Source organism: Solanum lycopersicum, chromosome 1 (genome assembly GCF_036512215.1).
Source record: "Solanum lycopersicum chromosome 1, SLM_r2.1".
Lineage (NCBI taxonomy): Eukaryota > Viridiplantae > Streptophyta > Magnoliopsida > Solanales > Solanaceae > Solanum > Solanum lycopersicum.
This window is the reverse complement of record NC_090800.1, coordinates 86191461-86203070: the sequence shown is the minus strand read 5'-3', so window position 1 is coordinate 86203070 and position 11610 is coordinate 86191461. Positions and strand designations below refer to the sequence as shown.

Here is an 11610-nt window from a genome sequence, read left to right as displayed (position 1 = left end):
AACTAATTGAAAATAATGGTAATAATAGAACTTAAATGTGGGAGATCTGTCATTTTTTCATTATTAAAACCTTAAGTCTAAATCCCTCAATGTTCATTACTTTTAAAGATAACACTTCCTCCGATCTTTAGAAAATACTCTAACACAACATTGAACAATTTAAAGCTCAAGCTAATGAATATGGTAATTTATCAATTTTGATTATGAAATATTAGTTGTTGTTTTTTAGAAGTAATTTCTCAATAATTTAAAGTGTAATTTACGAAAAAGCTGTTATTAACAATTAATTTATTTTTAGCTTCTGAAAATTTGGTATAAGGCATGAATGACTTTGTTTATGTAATAGTTTATTTGTGAATTATTGATGTACGAAGTTTTTGTTTCGATTGAGCTGCGTATATCCTCAACAAACTTATTATTTTCAAATCGAAAAAATCAAAAAAATCGAACTAAGCCGATGATATCTAAATTGATGATTATTTTTTTATTTGATTTTAAAATTTTTAAAACCAATTTAAATTAATTTAATTTTAATCTTAACTAATAAGTAATTCAAATTAAACAATGAACACCCTAATAGTAAATAAACAAAAAGCAACAATTAGATCAAAAAAGTACAATGACATTATATATATAAAAAACGAAAAAGTTACTACATAGTTCGTTCATAAAAAAAAACAATGTTTCATAATTTGTCCTTTTTTAAATAGATAAATTATGATGTATTTTAACATACAGATTTTTGTTATCATTATAATTTTATTATAAAGAAATTTGAAATTATTCAAAATGATCGTACTAACTTGATGATATGCAATATGATAAAGAAATCAAGAAATCAATCGTTATATTTAACATAAATGTTTGCCAGAACTTAGAGGATTATAAGACAAGTTAAATACAATTATACTTGCTTGACAATTTCTTTCTTGATTATAAATTCATTTGATTTAATTATTAGTCGTTCATTTAATCAACTCTAAAGATAGAAAAAGAAATCTTTATTAAAAAAACAATAAACAAACGCTATATTTACGTGAATGAGTAAATCCTGCCAATCTCTTTTGTTCATTTGGGAGGGAAGGGTCATACCTTCCCAATTCTAGTAAAAAAGTTACATGGTAATATTCTTTTCTACAAAAATTACTAGATTATTTACATAAAAATTACTGTGACATGTTTTGCCAAATACAATCCAAAATCATATAGGATTCTGATAAAGTCTATTTGATCTAACTATTAATCGTTCATTTAATCAACTCTGAAAGGCAGAAAAAAAATCTTTATTTAAAAATTAATAATCAAAAACGCTATAGTTACGTGAGTGAGTAAATCCTGCAAATATCTTTTGTTCATTTGGGGGGGTTCATACCTTCCCCACTAGCTTAGTTTCATAAGCGAGATAAAATTAATCAGAAAACAATTATATTTACTTTTGTATTCTAGTTAAATAGTTACATGGTAATATTTTTTTCTACAAAAATTACAAAATTATTTACATAAAAATTATTGTGACATGTTTTGCCAGATAAAATCCAAAATCATATATAGTTCAAAAATTATTATGACATATTTTGCCAGATACAATCCAAAATCATCTATGATTCTGGTAAACTCAATACATTTTACAATTGAGATGTTTCAAATTTTATAAAAAATATCATAATATCTTGCTAACGTAATTATGAAATAAAATAAATTAAAACAAGTCCATGCATAGGACTGGTGAGTAGAAAAATCGCACGAAAAGTTTTCTAATGAAAGGCTTGAGAATCTTGTGAGAAGTTACCAATATATTACTACTATTATTAGATTAGAATAAATAAATTTAGAAAGTTTAGCGGAAAAAGTAGTTAATTAATTTATTTTTTTCACCAAGGTGTATCATAATCTTATTTGTGAAACGTTTTACTCTTATTACTCTACACGAAGTGGTAATTATCCTAAATTTATTCGTAATACTAATTATTAATTTTAATTGTCGATTACATCTATACCGAAATAATTAAAAAGATTTTGCTTCTGTTTCATGTTGTCTCTTCGACGAAGTATGGTTCCAAACCAAAATGCTCGGTACAAATCTATCTTGTTTATATTTATTCGAGTGTTGTCGAGTTTTATTTTTTGTATTGTTTATTATTATTTTGTCCGTTTTTAATTGTATCTTGTCTTCATTAAAAGTAGATGGTTATTAATTTTTATCATTTCACAAAATTAATATTCTTTTTGTTCTTATTTATATGTCATTATTAGATTTTACGTCATTTAAGAAACTGCGTAAATTTAACAATGTACTCTCATTTAGTATTCTCACGAAGTCAAGCAATGAACATTATTTAATCATGTAGTTTTCATATGTTGGTCAAATTCATAATTCAAGACCAATAACTCCCAAAGATAAAATTCATAATTCAAGACCAATAACTCCCAAAGATAAAATCGGAAGAATAATGTCATTTATGTATTGATCTTGTGAAATAACAAATATTAAGTATCATATGTTTTTAGCGAGGACGTACAACCTATAAATGGGAAGAAATGGAGTACAAAAGTAACATTATTCTTTCTGTTTAACACTTGAGAGTTATTAGCCTTTAAAATATGACTTTAATCAATATAGAAAAATTGAACGATTAATTCATGTTTATTGATCAATTTAATCAATAAAAATAAATTAATTTATATTCATTTATTGTAAACTTAACTTGAAGAGAACACTAAATAATGATACAATAGTAAACTTACTTAATTTCTTAAGGAACTCGAAATCAAAAATAGCAACATGCAAATAGAAAAAAGGAAGTATATTTTTTTTACTTTATTCTTCTATTTTAGTATTACCTACTGTTTTATTTGCATCAATATTGCATTATTTTATTGTTCCTATTTATTTTCTTCGTTTTCGGCATGACTTTTTCGATATTATTTTTGTTTATATACTTATTTTTATATGTTTTAGCTAGAAAATGATATCACAACAATTCTATCTTTATACAATAAAAATAAAAAATTTTCAAATTTAAAATTATTTTTGTTGTGATTTTTTCCGATCAACACTCACACTGCGTAAAGGTCTTTAATTTTTACAACGACAATCGGCATGTATCAAATTGTCAAAAAGTATAAGAGGAAGAAAACACACGACTTTTCTCACCGACACTACAATTATAAGAAATTCCTTGGAAGTTACAAAATACTATCATAAACACAGGTTGTGTCCTTCTCAATGAAAATATTACTGTGAATTTCCATTTTAAGATTTAAAATTTTTCCAAATCAAATTTTCGATAAAAAATTATAAATTAATTTATTTTGATTAATCAAATAAATTTGTGAATATAAATTCATTATTTATTTCTTTTTTTTTACGTTGGTTAATTTATACTTTTAAGACCGAGAGCCCGTTTAGATTAAGTTTTTTAAAAAGTAGATTTTTAAATCAAAAAAGTTCAAGTATATAGCTCTTGCAAGTTGCTTATGAAGAGGTCGGGGAATCCAACGGTCCGCCATAGCTTCGGACTAGCAAACAAGGTAGCAGATGTTTTGTCAAGATTAGGTACCAAACAAACACCATCCGTAGAAGCTATATTACAATCTACCCCTCCAGATTGTACTATACCTCTTATCAAGGATGATCAACAAGGAATAATACCTACTAAAAAAATATTAAGAACTACTTGTAATATATAATAAGTTAACATGTTTTCGAAATTTAATTGTATTAGCCAACTATGGCAACAATGTAGAGGCCAATAGGTCTCCCAACTCTGTAACTCCTTAATGTTATATATATTATTATCTTATCGTCCAAAAAGAAAAAAGTTCAAAGCAGAGGGAGACTTATTTAATTTATTGTAAGTCATTTTAAAACTTATTTAAAGTTACTTTTAATTTTGTCAAGCATTTCTTAACTTATTTTAATTTGTTTTTATAAATGTCAAATACTCCAAAAGTCAAAATTTGACTTAAAAGTAGGTTTGATCAACTTTTGAGTTAATTCAAACACTGATAACTCTCAATGGTAATCATAAGAAGAATATTGCAATTTATGTACTGATTTTGTGAAATGACAAATATTAAGGACGTGTTATTTTTAATAAGGACGACATATAAATTTAAAAAAATAGATTGTCGAGTACTACTATTACTCCCTTTGTCCCTCAATTGTATTCATATTAATTATGAAGTGAATAATTTAAAATTTTAAATTTTTTAAAAATTTCTATCTTTTCAAAGTAATTAACTGAGAATATAATATATAACAAATATATTTTCTTAATTATCAAAATGAACCATTAAAAAAAGATAATAGACAAATAAGAGAGGATACAAATATGAGCAAACAATGTTAATATTTCCACGCAGACACAAGAGAAGACAACTTCCAAGAACATGCAAAACCTTGAATTTCCAAGAAAATATTATTAGTAGCTTGGTGAAAAAGTTTACTCAACAAATACACAATCCAAAAATAATAGGGCATATGTCTCTTTCAATAGTTTTATTTCAAGTTTCAACTAAACAATGACAAAGTTCCTTTCATTGGCCTTTGGTGTATGTGTAGTCGTGTCGACAATGATGCTGATACACTTGGCTTTTAATAGAAAAAAATCCAATCTTGGTTTAATTGTGTCACACATATGTTTGTTTATCACTATAATGAAATAATTAGATAAAACATAACGAGCCTACTAAGACAAAATCGAGAATTATGATAGATGGTTAGTAATTAATAATTGAGTGTTCAATCAATTTCTCGCGGAAAAGAAATAATGATTGTACTTGAATCTCCTTTTCTGAAGCTTTTTGTTTTTCGATTATGAATTTTGATTATGACCTTTTTTTTTTTATGTATTTTGATTATTTCATTATTTTATAGATATTATTATTCTTTCTGTTGTATGATGTATGTTACTTCTATTTCATGTTATGTTGTTTTTACTGATGATTTGATTTTTGTATTCCCTATTTTAAACTGCTTTAAAAAATACATGTTTTCTTAAATTGAGAATCTATTAAAAATAACATCTCTATCTCTATACGATTAAGGGTTTTCGTCCATTTTATCTTTTTTCGATCTTTAGTTTATTATATATACCGTAGATATTATTGTTATTGTTTTTTATTCAATCTACAGTTTATAAGAAAACAAAGCATCCCAATCTCCGGTCTTGTCATTGACGTTAGTTTTTGTGTTTATTACTTAATTAAGTACTGCTAAGTACTTTTTTATTTTTTCCCCCTCGTTGGAGTGGAAATTTTGATTTTATTGTTATACTTCTTTTTCAAAAAAAAAATAAATTATTATATTTACTTTATAGTTTACATCAAAGACTTTTGTTAGGATTCAATTTTGTTAGTCTCTTTCACGCTGCTTGGTTGTCTTCATTAGAAACGCGTTAATTTTATCTTATTTTTCAATCTCAAAATTTAAGAAAATGTGGTGTTTTATATCAAAATTCGAATATAGAAAGACTTGCATAATATGCATTGTTAGTGTATGATCATGGGTTTCTTATGTATGGTTGATTATTAATAATTGATGTATGAAATAAAAATTCAAAAATAAATAATTTTTTTATGTAATTACAAAAATTTCTCGTTAAAATATGAGTGGTTTATAACCATACATGTATATGTGTCTATGCAAGATGAATGTCTGAATAATCAGTTTATGGTTGTCAAAATCTCACTTAATTTTCATTTTTTAATTTTAATTTAAAGATGTAATTCGATTTTGTCTGATTAGTTTGGTCATCCAATTTTGCCTGGTTAATTTTCTAATTATTTTTGTTTACTGTTTAATGACGTGGAACCTTCAAATATTTTTGTAAGAAATATTTTAAAAGTTATGATCAATATTTAATTTTTTTTTAACGAATCCAATGCAATGTTTGTAATAACATTCAACTAAAAGTCATCTATTAGAAGGGCGTGACTTATGATCAATGAAATATGTTGTCAAGAATATGATATGATGGTCAATGAAATGAGATTATTCTTGTAAGAGGTTATAAATATTTTGGGAAATTAACCGAGGTGTACCTAAATTAAGCTGAACTTTTAAACATAATAATTATAAAAGAGCATGTAAAATATATATTTTTTAAATATATTTTTATCCTATTAAATTAATATCGTATAATTTAACAAAAATAACCCAGATACCTTTATTTTATCATAATACTATTTAATACTCTTCTTTTCTCACACAGTCACATTAGTTATCTATCTTACTAAAAATTATTATCTCAATTTACTTGTCAATTTACAAAATCAAAATAAAATTAACGTATTTTTTTATTTTTACTTGTACAATTATACTTTTTATTTATGACACCAATACCTCCATTATATCTTAACAAAGTAAACAATTATTTTTCTGTCCAACAATAATTGTTGGATATTGAAAGCTTATAAATAAAGAGCAATTTTATCATCATTACTCTTTCTAAATATAATAAATATATATTTTTAAAGAATATAGTAGAGATTTGACCACAAGTAATCATAAAAGAAAATTAAAAATTAACACAAGCTTTTCTTTCTATTTTGTTCCATCTCATTTCAATATATGCGGTTAATACTAAAATAATAAATATCATTCGGACACCTAACCATCCATGCTCTACCATTTTGCCTCATCCTAAATGAAATGACTCTCTTAATAAGCTGCGGCCCCAATCCGAATTTTCACGTTCCTTTTTTCGATTCGCAGTTTGATTAAATTAATAAAATTTTAAGATCAAAATATCGTTGATTTCATAAAGTGGATAACTATTGGACGGAGTAATATATAAGGAGGAGTCGCAAATACGCGTGCATTAATTATGTGTCTAGCCGCAGTTCCACAGAGTTTGGGTTGATTAGATTCTTTATATTCTCTGTGACTGAACTTTCCTTATATTTTTCTGGGTTCACGCGGTAGGTAATCTACTAATTCCGGTTATTTTCTTGGATTTTTCTACTTCAAATCTTGAAAGCCCCATTGTTCCAAGTTGTGGATTTGATTAATCAGAAAAAGCAACAATATTTTATCCAAGATTCTCTTCCTTTAATGCAGAAGACGACATTGACTTCAACAAGTAAGTCTTTCAGTTTGAATTTTGAATAATAAACACAACCACACATAGCACCCACAATGTGTTTGTGTTAATGCCTAAGAGAACTACACACCCTTTGTGTTTGACAATATAAATTAATTGGAAATATATGAAGCTTCCTACCTGTTTCCTGCTAATTTGAGGGTCATTATTTTTCTATATAAGACTAGCTGTTAGCAGTTGAACGTTACCTTCTATCAAACTGTGCAGGACTATTGGTATCACTCCCAAATTGGACTTTGATGGTACTGAAACGGAATATTAATCAGGATAGTGATGAAAACTCTGAGTTTCCACCTAGGGAATCTAAGCGCCAACATCCTTCTAATGCGTATGTTGATTAAAGTTTCTGTCTTTCCTCTGTTTTTTTGTGAATTTGGGTTGCATTGTTCTGATTGGTGTTTTTTTTTCACAGGTTTTTTTCAGGGTTAAGGAGTTACTCTTCTCCACAAGAACTTGCACGAAAGCTGGAACCCTTAATCCGAAGCTGGGTAAGATTCTACTCGCTAAGCAAGAAAAATACTAGTATTGTATCTTTCTGTTTGTAGGAGAAATACAATTTAGTCTTCAAGATCGTGCAAAGGGACAGAATTCGTTAAATTTTGAAAACCTCATGAGCCTTTTTTGATTGGAAAAGTGTATTTGGTTAGTGATTATCAGGTTAAAGCCTAGACTTCCTTGACATTTGACAAGATATCTTCACATTTGTTAACATCAAGTTGCGTTTTCCATTTCTGTAAGTTTTGTCTGCATATTGATAAGTTACAAGGTTTTCTCAGTTTGCTTGCTATCCGAAGTGTTCTTTACCTTTTCTTAATCCGTTTTGCCAGCCATTGAATATCTGTAGTGTGTATCTCGGAAGATTCCTTTTCTTCATCATTTACTTCTCCATCTAGGTGGTCTTTCCTTGCATCTGATTGATCTTGATTGGAGGATTGTTATCGAATTGTGTTATTAGTGATATATGATTTAGTCCTTGTTCAATTACTATTGGACAGAGACAAGGGTTATTTTGTTTTATTTAATTTTACTTTGATTTGTCTTGTGTTAAAATTTCCATGTTTATCATCCTTGGTTTTCTTAAATGGTGATAGGTGCGTGAAGAGATTGAGCAAACACTTCAATCTACCCTGAGGTCAGTTCTTTGCACAATGAGGAATTATGTTGTTTTCTTAACTATTAACTAAACATTCTCTAAGCATCAGCATGAATGTGTTGGTTGATATTGGTATAAAATGATTTACAAAGGGATTTCTTTTGGTTGTTGCAGATCCTCACTTAATGATGACGAGACTTCTAAATCTAGGGATATTCAGTTACTTTTTGACGATGTATTTCCTTCTTCCCTTTTCACGGGCAGCAAATTATCCATGGAAAATAGGCCCATTAAAGTTCTCTTGTATGATGCTAGTTCCAACCAGAGAATAACATCTGGACCGTTATCTTCGGCAAAAGTAGATGTGGTTGTGCTTAATGGGGAATTTAATCCTAGCAATCTAGAAGACTGGAGTGAGGAAGAGTTCAGCAAAATGGTTATTCGTGCAAGAGAAGGAAAACGTCCATTATTGACTGGAGATTTAATCATTCAGCTAAGGGATGGTGTGGGATATCTGGGTGATCTCAGCTTCACTGACAATTCAAGCTGGATAAAGAGCAGGACCTTTAGGTTGGGAGTGAAATTAAATAACCGTTCTGGTGAATTTAGGGTCAGAGAAGGAGTTAGCAAGCCCTTTACTGTGAGAGATCATCGTGGGGAGGGTAAGTTCTTTTTGCCTGCCCTTATCTCCATTAACCTGTTAATAACACCCTGCAAAGCGGAAGAAGAGGACAGTTTGTTTCGGTTTGCTATATTATCCACTTCTACTTTCCTTATGCGGATTTCAATATCCATTTTGTTGAGATGTTGCTCGTAGTACAACTGATTTCCAGTCTTTGCGCATATTATTTTGATGTAATATATCGTACTGACATTGTTTTATTTTCTTATTCCTTTGCTTTAGCTTATAAGAAGCATTACCCTCCCACTTTGGATGATGAAATCTGGCGGTTGAAAAAGATCGCCAAAGATGGTGCATCACACAAACGGTTGAGTAAGGAAGGAATATCATGTGTGAAAGAGTTCCTACGGCTGTTTGTCACTGATCCATCTCTTTTACGTAAGGTAAGGTCATCCTTAATTACATTTAGAATGTTGTCTTTTGTCTGAAGGTCGGCCTTCTATTTATATAAAAATTGTTTTTGGTGTCATCTAAATTATAGATGCTGGCTTGTGGGAACAACATATGGGAGAAAATAACTGAACACGTGAGCACTTGTCCGTTAGACAACAGCGAGTGGTACGTATACAACGCTGGAGAAAGTATTGTACTTCTGTTCAACTGCATCTATGAGCTTGTAGGTGCAATTCTTGATGGACAAAATTTCCAGTCCATTGACAAATTAGATATATTTCAGAAGGTCCGTACTCTATCCCACATAGATATTCATTTGATTCCTTACTGTAAGAGTTAAGAAGCTGATTATATTCTTATAACTGCCAGCGGATGGTGGAAGACTTTAAGCGTAGTGTTTATAAAAATTTGAATTGTCTAGCTCCCCTTGAGGACCATTCTTTGATTGGCCAAGCAATCCTTACATCTAATCTGCAGAATGGCCTTAATCATATTCCTAGTTCAAGCCAACAGAATATGAACTACTCAGATGAACAAGGTATGAACCATCAAATCTTCTTCTGCAGGTCATATGCCTCTTTTTACCATTTATTTTTCCATTTTCTTTTATTGTGTGTTTGTTTAAATCTTTTTGTCGTGGGTTGTGGAAGTTATGGCAAGCGTATGCTTTTATACATCTGAATCTGCATAACTTAGTTGTGTTCTTGAAAATATTTTCACTTCTTTGGAGCTAAAATTGAACTTCTTTGAGTGTCTAAACCATCTGAATAGTACTCCCTCCATTTCAATTTGATTTTCTGGTTTTGAATTGGCACGGAGTTCAAGAAACCAAAGAAGACTTTTAGATCTTGTGGTATTAAATTAGAAATATGTTGAATGTACCAAAATGTCCTTTAATCATGTGGTTTTAAACATGCTATGTGGAAAGTTGAAATTAAAGAGTTGCCACGGAAGTAAAGAGACATAAACTAAAGACAAAACAAATTGAAACAGAGGGAGTCATATAACTTAAAGACCTGCATTTACTTACCATACCATTCCAGGCAGTAGTTCCTCTTGGAAAGGCTCTTTGGACCAAACTTTTTGTTATTCCTCTTTTTTGCCTGAGTACTGGCTTTATGACTAAGGAAATGTGTTCTGCAGGTCAAGTGGAGTTCCAGAGCAACTCTGATCATGCCACAATTTCATCACCGCTAGCCTACACAGCTCAACAGGATAGTCCAACTACAGTGTCCATGCCTGAAAGCTTTAATGGAATACAAGCATTTAATTCGACCTTGGCAAGCAGTTTCTTGGTTGGTGAACCTTGCTCCAGTATCTACCCTGGTGATTATGATTGGGGTTCCAATGGTTCATTGGATTCACTAGGGATGACTGATTATCTACCTCCTAACAACAATTATCAGTTTGAGACACCAGTGTGGCAAGGGAATGAATTGTTAGCGAGTTCAAGTGTTCAGCCGGTGTCTCCTAATATTGGCTTTCACATCACAAGACGTGGAAATCCTAGAGCCATATGGTGCACAATCCGTGCTGTTCTGAAATGGAAAACATTGGTTAAGAGAAAATAGCTATTTGAAGATTGGAAAGGCTTTTACAAGTAGATATCTGAAGTTTGTTCGAGATATAACCAGCAAACTTCACCTCCATCTCTCAGCCTATTCTTTGACAATTTTAAAACATAAATATATTTATATGTCCATTACATATAGCATCCATCGTATATATGTGAGTAAATTGTACATATAGTAAGGTTTTTGTCAGGATGAAGGTGCATGTAGGATAAATTTTCTTGCAGAAACAGTAGCAAGATATCAAATATTATGAAATGCCATCGTCCTTGGAGGAGTTTAGTGCTACCCCTTTAGTAAATAGTACTAGTAGTTTTCTTGTGTTTTTCTGCATCAGATGTAATAAATGGTGCTTGTACAGGAAGTAATATTATTACCTTAATTATTAGTTTATAAATTAAGAGATTCTATGTCAATTGTTGTCAGCTGTTTTCTGGGAACTCATCTGACTCCATTGTACGTTTCTTTTTCGGTCATTACACTTAATAATATATAAATATATAGTTGTACATGCTTGTCGGAAATTTTTGTAGCTTGTTTGATTAACTATTTAAAAATTTTCAGATTATTAGTGAAGGTTCGATTCCTCATCTTGTAATCCCCTTCTCCTGCCCCCCCCCCCCCCCCCTCCCCTCTTTGCACTGGGCCAGCCTAGCCCCACCAAGCCTGCGGGCCATCCAGGGAATTTAATGGGCTAAGGCAGACCGACCCTTCAATTGGAAATGCCTGAAAATGGTCAACCCAACCATTTAAGGGCCGTGGGGA

At 30.1% G+C, this 11610-nt stretch overlaps 1 protein-coding gene across 2 annotated transcripts; it reads left to right on the top strand.

Moving 5' to 3' along the window:
• The first annotated feature begins 6600 nt into the window (after positions 1 to 6600).
• On the top strand, positions 6601 to 11261 carry LOC101267354 (calmodulin-binding protein 60 B). Of its 2 annotated transcripts, XM_004230236.5 has the most exons (9): positions 6601 to 7085; positions 7314 to 7434; positions 7519 to 7594; positions 8198 to 8238; positions 8374 to 8861; positions 9104 to 9264; positions 9363 to 9560; positions 9644 to 9812; positions 10418 to 11261. In XM_004230236.5, exons 1-9 carry the CDS (start codon positions 7058 to 7060, stop codon positions 10843 to 10845), a joined length of 1710 nt encoding a protein of 569 aa, XP_004230284.1. In that variant the 5' UTR covers positions 6601 to 7057; the 3' UTR covers positions 10846 to 11261. The 2 variants fall into 2 exon arrangements, with proteins under 2 accessions (XP_004230284.1, XP_069144932.1); XM_069288831.1 differs by lacking the exon at positions 6601 to 7085 and having other exon boundaries at positions 7314 to 7436; positions 7520 to 7594.
• Positions 11262 to 11610: the final 349 nt, after the last annotated feature.

Excerpts from the sequence above, each read along its gene's own strand:
- LOC101267354 (XM_004230236.5), top strand. The coding sequence starts at position 7,058 with ATGCAGAAGACGACATTGACTTCAACAA. Across the intron at positions 7,086-7,313 it reads GACGACATTGACTTCAACAA|GACTATTGGTATCACTCCCA; the intron begins GTAAGTCTTTCA and ends CAAACTGTGCAG. Across the intron at positions 8,239-8,373 it reads ACACTTCAATCTACCCTGAG|ATCCTCACTTAATGATGACG; the intron begins GTCAGTTCTTTG and ends TGGTTGTTGCAG.